At 35.1% G+C, this 26,461-nt stretch overlaps 1 protein-coding gene across 1 annotated transcript in view; it reads left to right on the plus strand.

Annotated features, from left to right (window-relative positions):
• The window catches only part of LOC115451176 (synaptotagmin-4), a 33,366-nt gene that overhangs the window by 2,834 nt on the left and 4,071 nt on the right, over nucleotides 1-26,461 (plus strand). Inside the window, exons 2-7 of the mRNA XM_030179413.2 lie at nucleotides 11,984-12,109; nucleotides 12,328-12,509; nucleotides 13,057-13,211; nucleotides 25,079-25,213; nucleotides 25,559-25,672; nucleotides 26,229-26,340. Coding sequence (XP_030035273.1) covers nucleotides 11,984-12,109; nucleotides 12,328-12,509; nucleotides 13,057-13,211; nucleotides 25,079-25,213; nucleotides 25,559-25,672; nucleotides 26,229-26,340 — 824 coding nt within the window. The remainder of the gene's footprint in view (nucleotides 1-11,983; nucleotides 12,110-12,327; nucleotides 12,510-13,056; nucleotides 13,212-25,078; nucleotides 25,214-25,558; nucleotides 25,673-26,228; nucleotides 26,341-26,461) is intronic.

Here is a 26,461-nt window from a genome sequence, read left to right on the forward strand (position 1 = left end):
CATTATGGATTAAGTGGTTCCGGTCATTTTGCTTTGGTAACGGTGCTCGTAAAGATGCATCGTGCATTTTTTGGTTCAAAGAGTGACCTCATATTACAGATGCTAAATGACGCCGAAAATCAAATATCGTTCCATCGTTCTATTGCCACGCGTATAAAAGACAAAAAATAAATACATATTAGTGAGGATAAACATTAATTGCATTTTTTTTAAAATCCTAATATGATATTTAATTTTCAGCCAAACACGTTCCATTTTAGTCTGTAAATATATTTTAGTATGTTCATCCTAAGATATGCTCAGTCACCTTTGACTAACCTTAGTAAGAACAGATCATTATTATAGAATGGATTGTGCTCCTCCAAATGCCTTATATATTCCAATAAAATCAATACCGTCGGGGAGCTTTCAGCCCCAAACTGGCTGCAGAGTTATAAGGCTTTATGTAAGTAAATATTTGTTGTTTATAAGGTTTCTGCCAGTTGGGAAAATTGTCTGTTCCTCGGTTATCGATGCGATCGCCTAGCCTCTGATACAGAAATAAAAATGAAGGTTGGTGAGGTAATTAAAGTTATTCTATTTTGTTAAAAATTAAGGCTGAGTTAATTAATGTTTATATCACTTTAATATCATTATTATTAGTTATAATAGGTTGTGTTACTAGGTGATTGTATATTCATTTTTAAAGCAGAATGTAGGGAAACAGGTCAGTCCCTTCAAAGTCATAATAAGGACGAAATGGAAAGGTAAGGTAAGGGATTTAAGCCCAATTTTACGAAAAAACTAAGCAATAACCTTCTTATAAAGCTTAACATTTTTTAAAGAGGAAGTATAAACACATAAAAGAAGTTATGTTCATAGCTGTGTGTGAATAATAGATAAATCTATGTACGCTTTTGCCCAATTTAAATTCCAGTACAGTATCTGGAAAGTTCTGAAAACGTGTCATTATGTTTAGCGACGGAACCGGGCCAAACTATCCAAACCCCACGGAAGGCGAGGGAGCTGAAGGGGGGCGAATTACGTATCAAATAGCGAACCTCGCTCCCCTCCGACACCAACTTGCTAAACACAACAAATAATTATTATAATTAGTCTATACTGTGTACTCATTTAGGAAAAAAATATCCAATGCATAAACTAGCGGAAGCCGCCCACAAGCTATCGAGGTAATTGCTCATAATGCCGTGTTCAGCCCACGTTCATTTGTATAGTGTCAGCTGTGAATTAGAGGCATCAGAACACACTGTTTTCAGGAATCTATTTTCCCCTTGATCAATATTCCGAGAAGCATGGCTTACGTATAATCAAAACTTTTCTAAAGGCTTAGATTCTCAGAAAGGTATATTAATTAATCTCGAAAGTTCTGGGAAAACTCCACGGATGACTCATTGAAAGCTTCTGAGAAGTCCAGCATATAATGTAACTCGCATACATTGTATCCATTGTTCGTAGCACTCAGTTTTCATTACGGGGACTGCTACGTATAACGCTGCTACGGCGTAGTACACTGCTACGATTATGTCGTTTATTATTCTCTACGTACTTAGTATACATTTTTGAAGTTGAAGTTTGAACTGTCTTCTGTCAGTAAAACGCGTATGGAAAACTTCGCTCGCCTCGAATAAATTGTTAAATAAAAAAAGTAACAATGTTATGTATTTTCTAGTTCTTAAGACCAATCTGATAAATTATTCTTAGGTACATGTTCTCTTTTGAGAAATACCTGACATAAATGATAAGTGGGATTTACAAATAATCCACATCAAAGAGAGAATTAATTTCGTAAGCTTAAGTTGTTTCTCTAAATTCCCTTCGTGTATAACTTACGACCGTTAATTGAACATTTTAATTGTTAAATATTTTATATCCTTACAATTCCTTTATTAAACAGGTACCTCTTTACATAACTTCAAAGGGTAAATGCTTAAAAAGCTTTAGATTAGGGACCTTGAACCTTTTTGACGAAGCCGTAGACTAGGGTCTCTTGTTTTGACGTTTCAATTAAGGTATACACATAGTAATGTTGTAATTTATCGTTAAAGCAGCCATGAATTACTTAATCATAACTGACAACTGTAAACAAAGACTTCGATTATCACACTGTTATTGCATTATTTCGTGGAAATATTTAAGGGTTGCAAGCGCCTAAAGTGTTCAACCAAAAGTCCTGTTTGTTTGTATTCCGGCCCTTGTCAGGCTAACAAAAGTAATGTCATGTTAAAAAAATCGGAAATATTAAAGTCACCTAACTTCACGCTGTGCTTTTATAGAATTGCACTGCTGTCGTTGAATCGGGACACATAAACTCCTACGATCGCTGTCAACTTGTTTCTTCAGATGCACTGTTGCAAAATTAATTAACGTAGTTCAAGCAACTTTTTCATAATTATTTTTTTTTATAAAATCTAAATATTGACAGTTAATTGCAGCCATTTTGTTTCGTTGTGTACAGATTAACGAGCAGTGTTTATGAAGCATCTTATTGACAAAATACCTATTTTTAAAAAGTTTAAAATGCAAAGAATTCACCTTTAATTTTGAATAGTCAGCATTGACAGCACTAAGAATTATCTGTTAAATTTTCTACGCGCTATACCATGTCAATGTTCCAGTGGTTTGAGGTCCATAAAACAAAATTCCTGTCGGCTTTTCTTTATGTAGAATCTACGTAGAATCTAATTACCATTAGAAGGATTTGCAGACCGCATTTATGCATATTAGTACCTATATGTTGTGTCAGGTTTCCTTTCGGATAATTTTACATTTAGCCATGTTATGTTCAGATAGTTCAGGAACAAAATAGACAAAAGTAAGACATATAAAAGGAGTCCTGTATCGTTAGAATGTAACAAAAAACACGTCACGTCTCCATATTGTTTATTAGGATTAGTTGAGAGATTACGTGACTGTGCATTAGTCTCTCGATCAACCACAAACGGCAAAATTAAACGATATGGACTTACGAGTCGCGTTATACAACATTCTAAGGAGGCTGGTAGACTCACAAGTACATTTCTTAAATAGTATTTGACATTTTGTGCCACATAATGTCATATGGAGCTTTTATTCCTATATCGGGCGTAGATAATGTCATTGCGTGCTCTCATTATATAATCGAGTGTATATCTAAATACAGCGTAGTTTCATGAACTTTAATAATAAACAGCGAATTATAAATTCATCAGCCTTTACCATACATCTTGACTGTTGTACCGAAGTAATTTCTAATGAGCGGGTATCGGTAATGATATTATTTTTAAGGTCGTAAAAGTTCCCTTTGGACCTTTAATCCCGGGCAAGAGTACCTGAGACTCTTTGACCTGGGAGTCAAACTCAAGATATCTCAGCCCATAGCCAATATAATGAGACCTATTAGACTGGGGCCTTATTCTCTATCCCACGCACGTTATTTTGACAGTGTGTAACAAGCACGTAACACAACGCATCATGTTTAGGACTATAGAAATTTGGCTTACAGAATACCATTCCACACACATTTCTCGAAGATAACATGACACGGCCGCGTTACGCGTTTACACTATCATACAGAATAAGGGCCCTGAGGAGGCAATATGTATTTTTAAATTTAATAATGATATTGAGTTGACATCCTGACCCTCGTCTGGATAACTTGTTTCAATTTAAGTTTATAAGTAAGTTTTAAGTACAGTTCCAAGAACTCCGGCTTAAGTAAAGTTTATGTTCAGTATTTAAAACGGTAATAAATGTAATGGAAGTTTGACTCATTCCCAAGTTCTCGTAAAACGTGATTAAGGGGACTAAGTAAATTTAATAGCGACTACGATGAAGGAAAACCGTGATGAAACCTGTATTCCTGAGAAGTTTTCTATTGGAATTTTAAGGGTCTGTGAAGTCTACCAATCCGCACTAGGCCATCGTGGTGGACTAAGCCTACCCTCTCAGTAGTAGAGGAGGCTCGTGCCAGCAGTGGGACAGTATATAACAGTTAATAGAAATAGCTAATCCATGCACGATGACCCCTTTTGTAAGAAAAATCGTAAAAAAAAATCATTGTACCAATATTCGAACAGAATTAAAAGCGATATTGCGTTTAACCGCTGATGAATACTCAAACCACTTTAATAAATGAGTCATTTCACAAATCAGATAAAACGTCCATTACTTGTAGCCTTTATGGGCATAAACTTGTTTATTTATATTTAATAACGTATTGCACTAGGCACGTGATGCAATATGGCGTCATCGTCATTATTATTAGCCCTAGAAAGTCCAATACTGAACATACATTACTTAAAGATTTCAAACAGACGTTATGGCATAATTTTATTATAATTTAATTGAGTATTTAAGCTAATACACTGTTAAGTATGTTAGTCAAAGCCACCTTCATTACGATAATTCTTGTATAGACAAATTGCTGACAATGATACCGCGTTGCCGCCATTTTGCGTTGCGTATTTGATCGTGACACCTAATTCGTTATGTATATTTCTTAAAGTATCGATAAGTTAAAGAAATAAAACACGATCGGAGAAATTACGAAATAGCTCTAGTCGGCTATTTAGAGTTTACAGCTTTGTCGAATAAGTTGGCAACAGAATACGTCTCTCCAGCCAAAATAAAAATTGTTCATAGTTTAAGGCCACGCTGATATTTAGAATTAAAACTAAACCTGAAATACATAAATAAACAAGTTACAAGCAAACTAGTTCTTTATTTACGACATGTTGTAATTTGTTGCGTTATGAAAAGCTGTTTTAGTAACTGCAAGCTGCCTCTCAGACGTCGCTTCATTAAGCGACATTATATTTCATATTTACATTTCTTTGTAAAAAGAAAACGAAAACAGTGTAAACTCATTGCAGGTGAACTCAGTTCATTAAAACTTTGTGATATTGTCACTTTGTAAGTAGTAGCTGTCTGAAGTCTGTCTGCAGTTGAAAGTGTTGATAGTTTGTAACGAGCTGTTGGCGTATATTATTTTAGTTTATCATTTCTTTTCTTAGTTTATATTATATGCACAAGTATTCTACATTTTTTTTTATTTTCGGCTATAGCTGACGTTAATGGGTCTTTGTATGTCGAGAATTCTTTATTTGAATTGAGGACAATGTTTTGCTGGATTGTTCTTATTTTGTTAGGAATTGAACTTTTCCATTTCCTCTACCCTGCTAGAATTTTAAATTTTTAGATAATTTTCCAAGAGATTAAAATACACGACGTGTAAGTGTTCATCATTGTCATTTCAAAATGGCCTTAGACATTTGTTATGTTACTCCATCATTGTTGAAGTAATTTTGTGATATAAATTGAGCCATTTTGTAATCCCTTTGCGGGAACATATAACAGTCCAATGAATGCGAGCGGAGATCGCTCCGAGATGAGAAACCTTAGACATACGTAATGCAAAACCAGATTGCAATTTGAATACATGTTGCCTATGTACCTACATATTAACTGATAACATGAACTCAAAGACATTCAAAGAGCATAAATGCGATTTTAAAATTGGTTATCTCTTGCATAGAATATTATGGATATATTATTTAAAAAACTGCGACAGTACATTCGCTGGTGTTGTTTTTTCACACATCAACTTGAGGATGGTTCAATATAATTTTTATACTGTTACTAGTTGACCCGACAGACGTTGTCCCGTCTTAACTATGAATTTGCAGCGCGCATTCTGTCAATCGCTGAAATTAACTTTTCTTAAATTTTGTAACGTTCCGCTCAATTTTCTTAATTTTTTCTTTCATAAGATCCTTCTCCTGACAACAACAGACACAACAAAAAAAAATTGTGAAATCGGTCCAGCCGTTCACGCGTGATGGCGTGATGGCGTGACCAAGGGAAATAGGGATTCTTTTTTATATATATAGATGATTACTGAACAGTGACATACATTTTTAACCTATGCGACTCCTGCGAGACATGTATAAATTAATTTTTCCTTGTATCGGTAAATGAAACTTCTTTAGACGAAATGAAACTTCGTCTGTTTTTATCTGTTATGACATTTATCTCGCCAGCATTTCAGACTATTTCAACTCTTGACCAGGTGTGTCTGCAGCCTTATTAGCCTCAGTTTTAAATGAACTCACGTAAAGTACAATTTGGTTTGTCCCGACTCCGGACGGGTCGCGCACGTGACCAACAAACTCCGCACGCACGCGTGTCACCAACTTTATATTACAATGGGGTGCTGGATAAAGTCAGGATTTATTAAGGTTCTTGTGAGGAGCCTCTTTAGGATTCAATGTCAAAAGATCTCGTAAGGAAACCTTTTTAGGATTCTTTTATTGGATTCAATATCAAAATATGAAGCACAAACTCTGTTAGAGACAAATATTTAGAAATTCAGAATCAGTTTGTACTTTAATACTTCAAAGTAGCTGATCAGTGAATTAATGTAATTGCTACATAGGCAAAAATCATAATGATGAACACAAAAGAAACTCCAACACACTTCATTAAAAATTTAACTAAACAAGCATAGATTCCAAAATATTGTTTGTGATACCTCCATATTTTGTAATGGATCTGGAATAAACAATGATAGACAACTCTGCACTTTTTGCTACAAAATACCTCCATACTTTATCCTGTCATGAAAAATTACTCGCACAATTTCAGACGCTCATCCTATTCCCCAGATGAGATATTTAACCAGACGGCCTACCCTTATCTTCCCAGGGGATCTTAATGCAGACCTTATTATCTAACATACCTCTTTGTTAACCAGTCAGCATTTTTTATGGTCAGAAGTACGATGTTTTTATCGCAAATCAATATTTTGTTTTGTGATGTTCAGAATTTATTATTTTTTCAGATAATCGAAACAAAGAATATTATGTATTTATGTGTTTTTGTGTTGTGATGCAATGTATTCTTATTTTTTCAGGTAAACCAAACAAAGATTATTTTGTGTAGTTTTTAAGAATTTCTATACACAAGCAGTTTGAGACATCTGCTTGTGTCTAGTTCTACCGTGTCCTACTAAACAAATAACTTCCTTTTGAGGCTCATTGAATACATAATTCTTACAAAATTGGAATTCAATTTTAGGCAACCTACCGTTCAATTTACGTAATTGTTGGCTTTCAATAGATATTAATGTCATAATCTCAAACAAAGTGTTCTTTAATCTATAACGTTTCCACGTACTTTTAAGAGATAAGTTCTTTGTATTTTTTTAGTATTCTTGCGATGTGTTCAATGAATTTAAAAATGCATATTGCCACTTCGTAGGAATTTTTGCGACTTCTTTTAAAAGTAGAAATTTATCTCTATCGCCTTAATAGTAATAAGTAAAACAATAAATATTTCTGTTTTGTTTTTAATATCTATTAATATTTCGGAAGAAAGAAAATATTGGAAGGTTACATGCTACATAACCCTTTGAGTGGGAGTTTCAAGTATTACTATTGGTGATATATATATCAAAATAATTTCAAGGAAAATACTAAATAAAATGTAGAGCATTCACAAAACCCCTCCGCATTTCCACCGAGGTTTGGATTAAAAACGAACTATATTAAATCTTGTTTTCCAGACAATCTTGCAAGATATAAATAAAATCATATCTCGTGACCATTATTCCGATGCTATTGTGCGGGGACCGCCCAGACAGCTTTGTTTATAGCTTCAGTTGCGTGGGTGCGATAAGGGCACCAGCGAACTAGTGCTTCAGATTTATTGAGAATCCTTGACTTTAAACTTCACGTAACCTATTTCAAGTTGGTTTTATTGCAGTACTCTTTTAGATGTGTTTTTGTGAATGTAATATTACGTAAGACGCAATTGTTTAACGTTTGGAGATAATGTTCTGACCCATCATCATAACGAAAGTTGCAATTATCGTTACTATAAAAGTTAACAATAACAAGAGGGGTTTATGATTATTCCCTAAACTGTAGTGTACTATCAACTCTACCAATAAACATTGGATGCAGCAAAAAGGAACCAATCTTCAAGCCCTTATAATTTTATTATTGTCACTTATTACAAAATAGGAGTATGAACTCTAATTACAAATCACTTCCACGTATCACTATAGGTGAGAAATATTTCAAATTGAATTAATTATTCTGCATTGGAACGTGCTGCCAAAAAATTTTGCAATTCTGTTAATTTGTCGAATAAATTAACGATAAACTTCGATTCTACTAAGTCGTACTAAGAACTAAGTGCATCCACCATTCAAAACGCTGCAAGGGCCTGTAAACGACAGCGGGGTAAACGATCTCTTTCTTACGAAGAGAGTATGTTCAGTGCAATGGAATAAAAAATGATATCTACATCTCCCGCTCGAACGAAACTCGGTCAACCAGTGATTATATTATTATTTGAAACGACTTTCACGATGGCTTTAACACCGAGTTTTTGAATTTGAGATAAACTGCTTATGTATATTATAGTTTTGTTTTGTATAGATACCTTGAGACAAAATAAGCTTTGTTAGTAATATTGTACAATTGGGACATAAAAGAGTCGAACGTGTGTTCAAAGGATTTTTGGATGGAAAACCCTTTGAAAAATGTATTTTTCAAACTGGAAACGTCACTAATTTGACAGGATCAAAATCAACAACCGATACTAAATGATATTTTAAATCGATCCAGAGAATAAACCATTCGAAACAAGTTAGCCGTAAGCATGTCAAACAAAGTCTATTTTGATTGTTCCATTTAATCCAAAGATAGCGATTGCGATCGTTTATTCATCGCGGCTGTAAGGGTTCAATAATACTTTCCATAGAGAACCATAATGAGAGAAAGAAAAATATCAAAATTATATTTCCATTAAAGTTATATTGGATTGAAAATACTTATAAATATTTCAGCGTTGGTTTTAGCCGGCTGTACAAACACCAATTAATTTATCCAGACAGACGTGGTTGTTTTTTCGTCTGTTTACCCAGCCTCCGGGATATTCTAGGCCGTGATTGTGTTTGATCGCCCCTTATTGCATCTCCCCCCTCGCCCCGCGCCGCGCCTCCCCTCGCCATCACTCGTGACATTGGCTGGAGGTTGCCTGTGTTTGTATGTGTCACTTGTGACGTCATTAATGCATTTCACACCGTTGGGTGTTTGCGTAATGACAACTTTTTACCTTGTTTGTATTTATTTGTATTTTGCATGACACATAATTGAAGTTCATTTACTAATGTTAATTATGTTGTGACTTATAATCTGACGCGTCATATAATACAGTCATACTGTCTCCCAAGGGTAGTCAGGTGTGCAACAATTACGCCCACGGTATTTGCGTCCCATGATGAAAGGGGAGAGTCTATTGTCTTGTATAATATGTTCGAGAATTAATAATAAACACCTCCGACTTTAAAATAAACAAATGTTCATGTTCTTATTAGTTCCATATGAATAAAAAATTGTATGTATGTTCTGTACAGCCTTTTCCCGCTTGAAAGAATAAATCGTCCAATGACGACCTCAGCCCTTAACTAATGCGAGGCTTACTGTTACTCGATTGCCAAAGGAGGGTAATGTTTTTCAATGTCCCTTTGCAAGGGCGAGACCTTGGGCTGTTAATTCATTCGCCACCACTAAGGTCGCCACTGAATCCAACAAACATAATTTCATATTTACATTGATTATAATATCAGCCCTGTAATATACTGTCCCACTGTTCGGCACGCGCACGGGCCTCCTCTACTACTAAGAGGGCTTAGTCCACCACGCTAGCCTAGTGCGGATTAGTAGACTTCACCCACCCTCAAAAATCCTATAGAGAACTTCTCACGTATGCTAGTTTTCCCACGATGTTTTTCCTTCACCGTTAAAGCAAGCGATAAATCACAAATACACACATAATTTTGAAAAAGTCAGAGGTGTGTGCCCTTGTGATTTAACCCTGTGGACATTCGTCTCGACAGTCCGTTCTACACCCAACTAGGCATCACCACGTTTATATTAGTAAGGATTACCAAACCCGTAGTATAACCAAATAGCAGAGCTCGTTGCAAAGTCCACCACAAACAAAAATATAAGAAACAAACTCTGCATGTAACGACTTTATTCCGAAGAGAAATCCGAACGCATTCGTTAAAACTTTTCGTATAACTTTGCTTATACGAATATAGAAAATATAAATTGTATTTGACATTTGTAGAGAAAGTTTATCTTCATTTTGGCTGCACATATGCTAGCGTTGAGTATAATGTAAGGTTAATAAACGTGTGATTGTGTAGGCTATAATTTACTTCAATGTAAATAAGACTCAATGAAATGATGATTTTTTTATCACAGTCGATGCCTACCCAGTTTCGGCATAACGAAAAGTTGTAAGCAGTCTGAAAGTTTCTATGCACCTTTTTAATGGTTGATGAACTAAAGTTTTGTCAACAGAAACTTAACCTAATTTTATTTCAATAGCAAACTCAATTCGGAACAATCATCATTTTCACGTTTTAATTTTCACATTCAAATATTCAGTAAAAACATAGCCCGCCCTGATCGTCCACAGCCTCATTTCACTAGTAAAACAAATCTTTCGCAAATATCTTTAAGGTCGAAAAACCTAAAAATTAAATCATCCCATTATTGTTGTTGTAACATTTTTTCAATTTGTTTCAGTCAACAAATCTCGGATGTAATAAGGACATTTATTACTTGGCCGGTACTTTTCCTAGACGAATGTATTCCTACAAAATGTAACTATAGTAAGTAGGTCACAACACGTTGCTCCCTCTGCTTTCTATAAAATATTTTATTATTTACATTTGCAGTCTGAATAAGAAATTCAATCTCGCACGATATCTTATTACTTCGAGAATGTCTCTGGATGTCTTTAATCAAGCCGCGTGTCATTTATTTCGACAGAATGTGGACATTATTGAATGTGAAAATGTAACAATATCTTATATAGTAACCATTATTATAACTTATTCTATATTTTATAATTCTCTTTGACTTATTCTTCAATGTGGCTTAAGATGTCTTAATTGTAAGATAGAGCATTTTATAGAGGGTTTCTTTTTGAGTTTTAATATTATTACTTCTTTATTGTAGCAGACAGTTTCTCTTAATACATCTGCGTTACGTTGTTAGGATTTTTTTTTAAAGAATTTCCTTAATAATCTTATCAAGTTGTTTTTTATGTCAAGAGATATTTGTACTTGTAACGGATAGAGGTAATAATATTAGCTCTATGTTATTTGCTGTCCCATTGCTGGGCACAGGCTTTCTCTACGACTGAGAGGGTTTCGGTCATAATTCATCACATTAGCCTATTGCAGTTTGGCAGACTTCACATACTCTCATATTTGAACATAGGTTGAAGATACTAATTTTAGAATTGGAATCTATTTATGTTCATTAAATGCGAGCTGTCATTTTATGCATCGTTTCATCTCATCACTCGTTGGCCCAAATGGCGGCAACGCTTCCACGATTACTATAGAGGTGTTTGTATTTTCGCTCAGTTGCCACATTACTTATATTTTTAATATTCCAGCTCTTGGATAAAGTTCAAGTTTTGGAAATAAGTGTGATTACACTGTTGCTCTACTATGCTGGTTCAATATAACTTGATGTGTTCGCTTCTTATCTCGATTGATCAGCACCGTACTTATAATCACGCTAATCAGGAATTTGGAAGGTTTAGTCGTGTCACATACCTGTCTATATCTATACTATTATATAAAGCTGAAGAGTTTGTATGTTTGAATGCGCTAATCTCAGGAACTACGGATTCGAATTGAAAAAATATTTTAGTGTTGAATAGCACATTTATTGGGGAAGGTTATAGGCAGTATAACATCACGCTATGGCCAATAAATACCAATAGGAGCGGAGCATTAATGAAAAATGTTCCAAAAACGGGGCAAAAATAAAACTCGAGAAAATATATTGTGGATTTTTTAGTCCGGAAAACCCAGACACCCGAGCGAAGCTGCAAGCAATAAAATAATTTACGTCCCGCTTGGTACATTACACACTAGTATGATAGTTTGCTAAAACTTTTGTTGTTTCAGCTGGCGAGTGGCACGGGCGCACGTTCTGGGCGGTGGTGGTGTGCGCGTCCGCGGCGGCGGTGGCGTTGCTCGCCGCGCTCGTCTGCTGGATCGCACGCCGCAGGAACTCGCTCGCTCACAAACTAGGTAACTTCACAATATAGTATTGTTATGCCTCATATTCTTCAAAGACACAATGATAAATTTAGTTTTTCGAATTAAAAAATCAATGTTTATAAGAGATTTTATAAGGAAAACAATTCGTTTCTTTCCTGTTACTGTACCTATATTCATTTATAGCATGTGTGGAGCATCCGAATTTTGTGCATAATCGGTGTTCTGACACACGTGTGTGTTGATACCAGGCGGCAAGCGCGGCCCGGACAAGGCTCTGGTATTCCAACCCCCCCGCCGAGCGACGGCGGTGCGCTCACCCGGCTCGGCCACGCACTACCTGCGCAAGTCGCCATCACCGACTGCGCCTGCGCCACCCGCCGCCACCTCGCCGCCGCAGCCGCAGCCCCAACCGGTGCCCCCGCAGAACCCGGTTGGTACACCTACACCTAACCTTATCCATATATTATGAGGTCAAAACGAATAGCTTAATACGTATTATGGTGTAAAACGTAGAACGTTTTGAATTAGTACTATAACAGGAAACATCATGAGCACACTACTGCAGGGCGATATTCTCGTACGATAGTGTAGCTACACAGTACCCTCACGTACAAAATATCCTCCACCACGCCATAGTGTGCTCTACTTGTTCATCGGTTATTATACTGGTGTCTAACATTATTTCAAGTTTAATATGCAACCCCAGGTTATACTGAAAGTTTGAGTGGACAGCTTATATATACGTTATATCACGTATTCGATTCCAGTATGGAAATCAAACGATTTGTAAATCTAGTCATGTTACAAGAACTACGGTAACATTAAAAAAATGATTCTAATTTTCACGTAATCAACATAACGCAAAGTATTACCTGAGTACTTTAATTACAATTAGTGTGTTAACGTAGGGCAATTGTTCTTCTTAACAATATTACTCGCCAAACAAGGCGTTTCTACAATCTCGTTCGTCTCATTAGTCATCAACGAGCAACAGCCCGAACACGCCAACCGCGCCCACCGAGCCGGCCCCGCTCAGCAAGGAACTCGCCGATGCCCATGCCACCGAGAAACCCAAGCCCGCTGAGCCTGAGAACAACGACGGCCGCCTCGGAGACCTGCACTTCAAGCTGCGGTGAGTACAGTATTGGAATTCTATTATTCAGTTGAACGAAATACATTTTAGGTTAAGTTATATAAAGTTACGAATATCGGCTGTTGGCCGAGGCTTGCCATGTGAAAACCAATACTATATGTAGACTACATTTGTGTTGTCTTGCCATCGCTCGGTATAGATTGCAAAGTTGACCGATCAAGCACCAATTTCCTTTGGCATAACTCGTCACAACTCGCAGACGCTCGTGATCATCTCCTCGAACAAAATGGTAGCACCTGCTGGGTATTAACTTGTCTATGCTCACGTTGGCCTAAGCTCGACCAACATGTATTGCCGGTTAAAATATTTGAAGATTGATTTACATTGTAATTACTACGTTGACTTAAGCAACGAAATATATGTTACCTGCGCCCTAAAACAACGGTTAGTTGAGTTACAGTGAATATTTTTTATTAGGTACGTATACAAAGAAAATGTTAAGTGTGAACGGTTTTGACGCATCGTTTACGGTTTTTTTAATTCACTTTCTTATTATTGAAAGTCTTTCTCTATTACAGACACAAGATAGTTAGTATGTTATTATTTGCAAACAATTGCAAATGCTGAAATCACAACTAACGAAAATCTAGTCCAGCGAACCACATAATTCTATCTATTATGTATTAAAGGCCTGAGAGTCTGACGCAGTTGAGTCGTGTTGAACACATCCGCTTACGCAACCAATAATTGCAAAAGCGGATTAGGTCTACGCGATAACAATGTTGAGGTCGCTGGCTAATTACTGAATTAAGCTGACCAGTGGCGACTTAATATTCATTCATACTGATTCTCAATGATAATAGCTGGATTATATTTTATGTATGCGACGGACTCATAGTAAGATTAACCTTTTCTAAGTTAATAAGAAACATTCTTAAGTGCGATTTTACAAGTTCTGCGGGAAACTATAGAAGTTTATGATGTAATTAAAGAATGGATAGACTATTGCCATATATTTGTAGCGGATCTAGGCTGAATGCTGAATTTTACATGAATACTTTACGAAATCTAAGTTATTTATATGATAATAAATTAGATCTATAATACATTAGACAACGTATGTAAATTATTCAAGATAAAATAAAGTATGATAACACAATTTGTATTAACACCGTTGTGTTCGCTGTCTCACACAAAATATTTCTTGACACCATAAAGCAATGTAAATAACAGCACATAATAAAACAGACAGTCCGTCGTAGGATTTCAGCTTCATTCTACGTGAAAGGTGATTAAAGTCTACTCAATTAATACTTTAACTTGAGTCTACCTAGTCTTGCCATAAATATTGTAATAAAGAAAAAAGAAAATTGTTAACTGCAAATAACATTTATTACTTTTACAGTGTGTCAGTTTAATACATAAATATAAAACAATTAAAAATATAAAAAGCTTATTCGAAGTGGTCTCCATTGGCTGCAATACAGTCCTTTAAACGATGAGGCCAGTTATCAATAGAAGCACGCACTCTTTCCATGGGAAAATTCTTCACTGCCAATCGTATAGATTGTTTTAGGGACTCAAATTATCATGGCGTTTAGAGCAAGCTGTACTCTCTAAAACTGACCACAAATCATAATCCAGCGGATTAAGATCGGGACTAGACGACGGCCAGTCTTCAGCTCTGATGAAGTCCGAAACGTTCGATTCCAACCAAGACTGCGTGGACCGAGCTTTATGACCCGGCGCCGAGTCTTGCTGGAAGGACCATACTTGGTTATTGAACATGGTGATGTTAAGGGGCTTAACTACCTTCTCAAGAATGGTATCTTGATACACTTGTGCCGATGTTTTGATACCTTTTTCACAAAAATATGGCTCAGTCACTCCTTCATAGCTAACACCCCACCAAACCATCACTGAAGTCGGATAATGTCCACGTTGCACTCTGTCGACTAATTGGGAAGCTTCCTTAGAGCTTTGAGCATAAATACGGTCATTTTGTTTGTTAAAATGTTGCTCAATTGTAAAAATTTTCTCATCCGTAAACAAAATTTTTCTGTGACCTCCCTTTGCGTACCGCTTCAGTAGTTGTTTCGATTTTACCACCCTATTCTTCTTTAAATTATCAGTTAAGAAATGGCCAGTGCGTCTCTTATAGGCTGCAAGTCCTAAGTCATCTTTTAAAATACGCGACATGGTTCTAGGTGCTATCTTCATTTCCCGAGATAAAATCTTTTGCTTTCGGACAGGATTTCTTCGAATTCTTTCCCTTACTGCTTTGACCACCTTTTTCGTACGAACACTACGTGGACGGCCAGATCTTTTCTGTCACAAACAGAGGAGGTCTCATTGTACCTATTAATAGCCCGGTACACAAACATTTTACTAATACCAAGTGTATGGAGAGTTTTAAAAATTGCATTTGGCTCCATACCTACTTTGTGTAATGCTATCACAGCGATTCGGTTCTCTTTATCACCCCACACCATTTTAATATCGCAAAATATTTTACAATGTATTGGCGCCAAAATGAGAAAACACAATGAACAATCGTATAAAAATGACAGATTCGAAATTCAAATGTAATATTTTTTTATAATTAAGTGTAACAGTATTTATGGCCAGACTAAGTATACTCACAATATCTTAAATATTCAAATAATTTAAAATAAATTTTAGTTATGAAACCATTTATCTAACCTGTTGTATTCGCTGTCTCTAACAAAATTTTCGCGTACAAATCATTCACATGGTGCGCGTATGAAGTGACTATGAATAATACGCCAGTCGTCATGAAAACGCAGTCCTCACGCATCAGCAAAGTCAAAAAATATTGCATAATGTTTTATTTTAATCTATTGTATGTGCTTAAATTATAATAATATATATTTTTAACATGCCTTGAAATATAGTATTGGCGTGAGAACTATGAACACCTATGCCACCTTAATTAGCCAATCTTCAACACTATTTCGCATAATATTTCATACCAGAGACATTCTGTCATCGCGGTGCTGTACTACTACCGCATGAATCCGAGTTTCATTTCTCTTCTGCCCGCCCGGCACCCAAAACTAGAAAATTCCATAAAAGTTGCAATAAAATGGAATTCCACGTAGAATACAGTTTCAGCGATCCAATCGGATACACTGACTTTTCATAAAATCGTACTGCGAAAATAAAATTGTATTTGAAGTGGTTTTGAACGTAACTCAAATTAAATGGATCGGACGTGAAATTTTACTTGGGTGGGTTATAGATTTTGCCAACTGGCGCTAGATAGAACTACTCCTAACCATATTGAATTTAATATTTCTTATTTGGATCCATAAAATAATAAAATGCAATTGTTCGGCGGCTTTTTAAGGTACCTTTACATCCGTATCGCGACCAACAATATAAAGGAAACCCCAGAGGACGATTTTCTACATTTCTTTTTTCAATAAACGCACTAAAATATGGACCTGTTACCACTTGGTCTAGTTATTTGTTCATTCTCTTACTTAGAAAAAAAAAATAAGCGCTAAGTCAGGCCGTCGTAATAAGATTGTTGTCATAAACTCAGATTCCCTCGAAAATGGAGAACTTTACTCTTGTGCGCTCCGAGTTTTCTCATTAATATTAAAGTATTCGCTAGCGAAATTAAATTAATCGAGAAGTTTATTTAAAAATGTTGATGAAAATATTTTCGTTCAAGTTTTCTGTTATTTGATTAGGAAAATAAAAGCCGCCGCTCAATTTAACGTAGGCATAGAGAAGTAACTTAATAGGAAATTACAATTTTCTATTGATGTTTTCTTACATCAATTCAAGAAATTATTTCATAGAACGAGTACTATGATGTACTATGCGGTAACTCCTTAATTGAATCAATTTTATGTCCATATGTGTGAGAAAGCATTGTGTTCAAGTTAGTATAAAATAATTAATATTTAGTTTCCGCTCATTGCCATGTTGCATAATGCTTTATTTTATAGAGTTGTTTTATCTTTTTAACCGACGTGATAAAATGAGGAGGTACTCAATTTGACTGTTTTTTTTTATGTTTGTTACCTCAGAACTTTTGACTGGGTGAATCGATCTTGATGATTCTTTTTTTTTCTAACACACGAATCAGAGAGACAGTGCAAATAGCCTATTCTTGTTGTTGGTATTTTTAAAAATACTATTTTCTATTACTAGCTTTTGCTCGCGGCTTCAATTGCATGAAACAGTTATTCCGGGACAAGTATGTAATCCTGGATTTAATAGCCTAGTTGTAAGTTAAACGGACTGTCAAGACGAATGTCCCTAAGATCAAAATCGAAAGGGCACACACCTCTGATTCTGAAGGAAATTTCATTCGTTACTTAATTCCTAGCCATATTTATTCGCTAAGTTATTCGAATTATTCGTCTAAATAAGTCATAACAATTCTACGCCCCTTATCGGCATCCCAATAACCAATTTTAAAGTTGTCTATAAAGAAATGTAGTAGTGCCGCCGTACCTCGCATTTTCTCCCCAACTTTTTATTTTATGTGCGAACTCCCCCGGGGCTCTACGGGGCGCGTTACCCAATCTCTTAATGTTGTCTACGCGTATAAGTTCCATTCCCTTTTTAATTTATTTATTTGCTCTGATCTTCATATTCGTGCGTATATATTTTCATTTTAAATAATTCTATTTGGTAACAGTCATCGAACCAAACGAAAAAGAAAGATCTTTTATAGTTGGTTCCAAAATAACATATTCCGAATATCACACAAGACTTACGCAAAGAATTGAATTCTTCTAAATACCGTATTTAAATGATGCAAGTCCCATTGATAAGGTGGATATAAGCTACAAATGACAACCATTTGAATGTAACAGCCCTCCGTAATATATGTGAAGGTATTATAACTCATTGTGTACCAAAAAGTTGTAACTTTTATTTACTAACTGTCGATTTTAATAAAATATCCTAATCGCGTTTATCCGTCGATATCGAAAATTGACCAATCTGAATAAGGTATTTTTGATATGCTAACAGAATGATCTATTTTAATTGGTTTATTCTCGAGATTGGTTCGGAGGTAAGTTTGGGATTGTTTATTGAAAATTGGCCATAATTCAGAGATGAAACTCTTAATTTCAAAGGGAAACATTATAAATTGTCATAATACGATCTCTCAGTGGTTCTTTCGAGACGGAAACGAGATTTTTCTAGTCTGTTTAAATCTGCGGCATATACAATGACGATCACAACCAACTGGCAATTACGTGACATAAAAACTATCAAAGTCATTCGTAGAACATACAGCTGACGTCATAGCCGGGAAACCCGACGCAAAATCGATATGTGCCGCGAACTCTTTGTCCTTTACCGGGTCCTCATAACACGACCCAAATGATTGAGGCCGCCATCGAACGCTCTAGGATCTATGCAATTACATAACCATTACTATATGCGTTAATGAGCTATTATCGTTTGCGTCGAATTGCCGAAATGTTCGCGATTCGGGGTTATTTGATAGACGCTTGTTTTCGAAATGTTTAATAATAAACTAATGCCGTTTGTTACGTAAAGGTTAAGGGATAGACAGACGATAATATTATACAACCGATTATTGCTTCTATTTTTGGTTTACATCTTTGGAACATACGTTGTGAATAGTGGATGCCCGACGGGGTAGGCAGATATATGTAGGCGTGATGTATGTACAACATACTTTTAGTAAACACTAAAAGAGCACTATTTTCTTTGATATTGATAAAACAAAGAAAAATAAAAAAGTTCTGTTTTATTAATTTTAAAGAACCATCTTATACTCATATCAATTCATTCTCATACAGATGTATAACACAGAATTATTAAGAATGTTTCAAGGTGGCAATATCGCACACAAGGTTAACCCGTCGGGACACACGCAGCAATAAATATCATTTAGTTGCCTTTTTTACGTACACTTGATGTAAAATGTTCTATTTTCTGTAATCCCCCATGTTACATGAACATGTACAATTTATAGCTAAATTTTAAATTTATTTTTTATGTAAGTATTTTTTTAAAAAGGGGAATAGAGTAAAATTGTGGATATTTATATTTATAAGAGGAAATTAACAATCAAGAGACTCGCCGCCTTGAGTTCTGCGAAATAAAAACTGTAATGTTTTTTATTGAATTATATAACATTAAATAAATCTCCTAAAATGATTAAGTATCAATGCTTTACTGTGAACAATTTTAAATAATAAACCCTCTACAACTGTGTTGCCAACTCTTATTTGTCAAACCCCTACAAAATTACTTCAAACCACTAAGAAATCAATCCACCGAAAATCCACTGAAAATCTGATTTTCCGGTGGCCTTTGTTTAGGCGCAGAAATATAAATGTCTCGGCTTTTTCTAGTAACCCTCTAATAACATTCACTTCCACACTATACTAATTATAGATTAATATTAGTAAAATGTTTTAGTGGATCCTCTCACCATCTCTTATAAACTAATTCACTAAGAACCACTAGCTACTAAAAGCAATATTTCTACGCTAAAATGGGCGTCTCAACCACCAGCTTTAGTAGCAAATTCACTAAGTAGTTACTAGACACTGCTCTCCGGGCAGCCCTTAGTTACTGTGGGGTGTATCGTTACCTGAAGGCATGTAAAGTCGTCTAAGCCACTTTGCTGTTATTTGATAACAAGCCAACAATAACGCCTAACTTCGGTAATATAGACTCGGTTTATGCGCGTTGTATATTTTTATTACATTATCAGACGTGATCATTTCGAGCTATTTTAGTAATACCCCCTTAGAATTTGCAGAATATGATGTTCATATTTAAAAAGATAATTCACATCACGAGTAACTTAAAATAATAATGTGTAAGTATACAAATGAATACTTTGAAGTAATTTAATAACGCCTGTGTTGGTTTAAAAATATCCAGCTCAATAAATGCTAAAACGGAATTTTTACTATCCAGTTAGTTTTTAATGGCATAGTTTACTTTATAGAATAATAATTTTACTGACCATCAAAACATCAAAAGTTTAATATTTCAATTTCCGCAAAATAATATAAGCTATAAAATGAAACAATTCAGTGATCATGTAGTACAATAAAGGTTCGGTGCTTCGGTTACCGAACACTGACGTAAACAGTTTACTGCGACATTGAACCAGCCGTAAACGCGAGCTGTTCACCGGCTGTTAATAAAAATGTTTAACGCTGACGGTAATTAACTTCTAAATAACTTTTATATGCCGGATTTACTACAGATAGAAAGTTTATTTATTTATTTCAATAACAATACACATAGCCATTACATGGTTCATCCAGTGCAACCTGGCGGAACTATTAATAATAACATTAAACTTACAATATATTCTATAACTATTTATAAAAATAAATAATGTAACACAAATGGGAACTAAGCATAACAAATAACAACAAAATATTTGATTCTTCTGTACTAAGCCATCCATAATTTCCATTTTTCAAGTTCGTTTTTTAAAAAGGTGTTTCCTAAACATTAATCCTTGGCTGTTTCGTGGACATAGCTCCAAAGACAACGTATGATTATGACCAAAATTTGGCTCGGGCAACACTGAAGCTACATTAAGTTCCCAGTGAGTTGTTTGGGTGCCAACTCAGCTTATGTTTTCAGAGCCAACGGTTGTTATTTAGACATTGCCGTAGAATTTAATTAAAGTATAATGTCGAAATGTCGTGAAATTTTATTAAGTCTCGAACCGTAATTAGCCTAGATTGGACGGTTTTAGCGTCACCGACTGAGAAGCTCGAGGCGTTCTGTCAGATTTAAAACGTGCTAATTAAAATCAGTACAATTTAAATGAAGCTATTAGAAAGTTTGCAACACATTTTAAAGAACTTTATTTAGCTCCCGATTAAATTTAGGGTAACCTTATTTTTATTATAGACAGTAAAAAAAAAGTCCAAATGAAATATATTAATTAATTTTATTTAGCCAGGAAAGTAAAACTAAGCGACGTGTTTATTTAATTAGTGATGAACATGGAGACCAGAAGAAATATTTTTTTCACACAACAAAATTAAAAATATATTTTAATTTTAGAATTATGGCATGAATCTTTCCCTGTGATAAACTAATCTTAAGATGTCCGACGGATTGGTCATAAAACCTCCTTACACTTTTCTATTTCACCGCTGGAGCCCTCGTTTATTGCGTAGCAACATATATCCTACCCACACGTTTGTCGCCACAACAAAAAGTATCGTCGGATTTTCTGAGATACTTCTACCCGACCCTCTTTAATACTTAAGGAGGTCAAACAAACTTCACGCTGTTATATAGTATTTTTGTCTTGAAAACTGTTATATCTTTATTACTTGGAACGAAACAAAGTTATTTCGCCTTATACCTATTCCTTTTTAAACAATATTATGACTATGTATATTGATGAATATCTCTATAAATCTTAAGACGCAGGCGGTCTTTAAATCACAGTCTTCTAAATAGCCTATCTAAAAACAATTGCTATCACGTGACGAAATTAAGTTCGTAAGATCGGCGGTAAGATTTATTATTTTAATTTAAACCATCCAGGGTCGTGATAGGGCACAAATCTGGCTGTTTCGTGAATTAAGACGGGTAATATCTCTATAGGGGCGGTGTTAGCCCGACCTCGTCTACGTGTACTTAGGCGCAGACATACGCAGCCGACTCTTATTTATTTTGTCTTATAGACATGGTTGCAAATATTATATTTGGGTTTAGTAATTGAGAATTGATTAATGTGGATTATATTTATATAATCCTGTGTTTTATCTTAAGTTACGGTTGGTTTTATATAAGTAAATAATTTAACAAAAAACAGTTACATTATGATATAAAAATTTCGTAGGAAACAACCTTGTGTTGACACAGCAGTCTACATCGGAGTTTATTCGTTATACAGTGTAGAGACGACGGGAGGGCTGTCTGCGAAGTATAATGTAAGAAGGCTGTCTGTGCCTGAATCCACTGTATATTCAGCCCAGAATTCGCTATTGATGACAGGCTAATTATTAACGGGCCTTGATAATAATAATTATGCATTTTAAAATAATATAAGTACTTATTCCATGCTATATGTATTTTTATATTTACGCAATTTGCCTAAGGCTTCTTTAAGGCAATTTGTTTTTTTTGCATAACGTAACAAAGTTTATCCGAAAAGTTTTTGTTGAAGATCTTTTTTATTTTAATACAAAGTGGAATGCTAATTTTGTATATACAAGCCTTGGAGTTGTTTTACAATATTCATTTCTTTTCGTATAAAAATATTTATGTAAGTTACCTTTTTGAAGGTACAATTCACACGGCAAAATTATCAAAACCTGAGGTAAATGTTTCGTGTTTCAACAAAAAGAAAGCTTTCAGCAGTTTTCTCCCCAACGTCAAATATTTGAAAACTTAGCAAAGCGACGTAAAAGTGCTAGCGTGTTGAATGTATTATTAATGTACCCGTTTTGTTGATGACTTTGACGTCATTCGAAGCTGATGCATACTATTTATGTGGCGTCGAACACGTTATTAATTATATCGAACGGTTAATAAACGGTCTGTCCAGAACAGCTAATAGATTTCAATAGAATTTTAGAGGGTTATTTGAAAAGGTAAATAGCACGAGAAAAGTTTTATGGCAGCCATGGATTGCGTTACTTTTTTCCAAGTTTTGGGATGCAGTAGGCATTTTATTTAGTTAAGATGAAAATCGGACTACAATCGAAACATATTTTCAATTGTGTATAGCATATATCTAAAAATTCAAATAAAAATAGTAGTAAGTAAGGTCAGGTGGGGCAAGTGCGCCGACGGGGTAAGTGCACCTACCCTAAAAAAATCGAGAACTATTGATGTTATACAATTACCGCAATCTTACATCTATGCTACTAACTGAAATACAGTTCCACTAAAAAACATAAATGGCTATGTTCATTTTAATACGATTTATTCGCCATTTTATTTTAAGTGTCATTTAGACCTGTAAACCGAGATGACCCCGTGAAAGATAACATCAAATATTTCAAGATATTTAACATATTTCTGTAAACCAGTAAGGTGAATACATAGTTTAAACCTTTTATTTTAACTTCCTGCCTGAATTTTATTTATATATACTAAAATAAAGGATTTTTTAGCAATGCGAAAAAATTTACCTAAAAATTGTCGAGTAGGGCAAGTGCGCCACAGTTAATAGTCGTATGGCGCACTTGCCCCTGATCCATATATAGCCAACCTTTTTTGAGAATAAGTTTTACTAATATGAATTATTATTATTAAAATGTTATACTTAACAGCAGAATTTTTGTACTCAAGGTATGTTGTTTTGAGCCGACTTAAATAAAAGGGCGTATTAGTTAATTCGTTTTTACAAAAGAAAAACTGAAATACCTTGGTCTAGAGCAACTTTACGTGAATAGGTTGCAACTGTTCGATGAGGCACGTTATCTGGATATAATGCAGCTAAAACATATCAAATGTCACAAGGCCATATTCTAAGTAATTGAGTTATAACGCATTCAAAAATTGTTAATTCCTACATTTTTGTATGTTTTTTTTAGTTTTTAGAAATAAAATGGATTTTATATTAGGGCTACCATTTTTTTATTCCAACATATCCGCACACAAAACTCTAACATAGCAAAAAATTATATATCAAAAAAAAAAAACTAAAATGTTTTCAAGCCCTGATTTACATATATATGGCGCACTTACCCCGAATTTGATTTGACAGCCATAGTTTGTTATAATATTGAGTGATTAAAAATTATCCAAGAGCAATGCGAGTAAAGCTCATTTCTCTATGGACTAAAGTGAGTGTTTTCTTTATAATGTTTCATATTGGCGTTTTTTTTACACAGGCGCTCTTACCCCATTTCCGGAGGCAAGTGCGCCTACTACCATTTTTTTTTACTTTGAGCAAAATATTATTAATTTATGGTCCGATTTCCTTGAATGGCTATAGGTTGTTATCATAAAATACCAAGTATTCTTAAATTAATAAAATTACATTCTTAAGTCAGCACAAAAAGAAATTATTTTGCATTGAATCCAGCTATGAAAATTTTATGGCGCACTTCCCCCGACTGACCTTACTCAAATTTAAATTAAAAATTTAATGTGATTCACCTAGAAAGTTATTTGACTTAATTTAATTAATTTGTAATAGTCGCCTCTGTGGCGTATGCCTCCCCTAGTTTTCTCCACACCTTTAAAATTTTTACTATTAGGTTTGAAAAGTTGAATTTTATTGTTTTATTAAAAATAATTTGATTGATCCAAAGCATCCCTTTGGTTGTAATTATAGCCACCATATATTTATTGCGATCTGCCGATATTTTTCATTGTCATAGGGAGCGTTATATCAGACATTAAAATATAAAACATTCGATTGACCAAACCTTTAATTTTAATTTAGACAGTCATATAACACGAACGTTTGAATGTATTATAACCTATAATATAAAAATGAATCGCTGAATGTCTTGCTAAGTGCAAATCTCGAGAGCAGCTGAACTAATTTTGTAATTTTTTTTTTATATTCCTTGAATTACGAGGATGGTTCTTATGGCGAGAAAAAATTAAAAAATTGCCTGTAAAATTCTAAAAACAACGCTTTTCTATATTCCCATACAAAAGATTTGTAATAATACTTAAAAGTCAATTTGAACTTCAATACCATACCATAAAGTTTAAGGGTTAGTGGAGGGGTTCCTGGAAGGCAAAACAATTGAGTGACGTTAGATGGAACGATGGAAAGAATTTGAAGTGTTTTATAATTTTTATTTTTGACATAATGTATTTGTTGAATTATCAACGTTCTTTTTTCTTTTTGAAAGGTTTGATTGTGAAGTGCTGCATTTTAACTCTTAGGTTAAATATATAAATAATGGGTTCATTGTTTCCATCAGCTATGAGAACGAGAAGAACGCGCTGGTGGTGTCCGTGGTGTCGTGCCAGGGTCTGCCGGGGCGTGAGCCGGCCGGCCCGGACCCGTATGTCAAGCTGCAGCTGCTCCCGGACAAGCAGCACAAGGTCAAGACCAGGTGAGGATACCGTGCCATGCTGATATAAGTTTTATTATACATATAAAATAATAGGATTATTTAATGAAATTAATGAGATTGAAAACTGGTGTTTATCAGTAATCACGATTGAATATCTGAAGGTATTTTCTATATATCTAGTAGGTTTATAGAAGCCCAAAATCTTTTCCTTAAAACCTATCCCATGCACTCTTTGCTTATCTTAAAAAAAAATCATACATTGGGAAAACAAATGAAACGCATAAAATTCTAGATATATCTGTCTATAATATATACAAAATAAACATGCTCCGTTGGACCGTTAGCCTAGAATTTCGGTTGTAATCGATCATGATATAATTGCAGAGTGGTGCGCAAGACGCGATGCCCGGTGTACGACGAGGACTTCACTTTCTACGGCATCGCACCCCACCAGCTCGCCGGCATCACGCTGCACTTCGTCGTGCTTAGCTTTGACAGGTCATTACTGTAAACCAATTGTTAATAGATAGAAGATATCCCTGACCTACAAATGTCGATAATAAATTACCTTTGCTATGGAGGGAAGTAGACAAGTTAAATTTCCAACTCTTTCCTCTCTTATTGTTAGATTAATTTCGTTGCGGGATAAATATAAATTAGTGTTCCCGGAAATTCGTCGAGCTTCACCGCTGGGTCTCATAAAATGCGTGCCTCTACTGATCGTGGCTTACAGGAGTTGTAGTGGTGGTTGTGAGGGCGGGAAAGTCTCTAAATACCAAGCCCCTATTATACCGAATAGTGAAGAACAAAATGATTTAAAAAAGAGAATACCCTGGTGTTAATTCTAAAATTAATAAATGTTTATACTTTGATATGATCGTCAAGAGGAATCTGAATTTGCATGATCAATTTCATATATGGTATTATCTGCATTATCCAGGTCCCATTGTTGGATACAAATTTTTTTTATTATGCTATTTCTCACGATCTAGAGCCAGTCGCAAGTGATGTAGAGTAGTTATATAAAATTCTGTAATGATTGATATCCTTCCAGATACTCCCGCGACGAGATAATAGGCGAGGTGGTGTCGCCGCTGTCGAACCTGCAGCTGCACAGCGGCGAGGCCATGGCGCTGTGCCGCGAGATACAACCGCGCAGCCTCAAGGTAACGCATTAATATTCCCTGAGCGCTTCTACTCTGTGCTGAGAACTAATGTATTTCGATGCCCTCTGTTTTCATTTACAGTTACTGATATAAATTATTGGTTTAAATGTTACAATCGGAA

The sequence above is a fragment of the Manduca sexta genome, chromosome 8 (genome assembly GCF_014839805.1).
Source record: "Manduca sexta isolate Smith_Timp_Sample1 chromosome 8, JHU_Msex_v1.0, whole genome shotgun sequence".
In the NCBI taxonomy this organism is placed as follows: Eukaryota; Metazoa; Arthropoda; class Insecta; order Lepidoptera; family Sphingidae; genus Manduca; species Manduca sexta.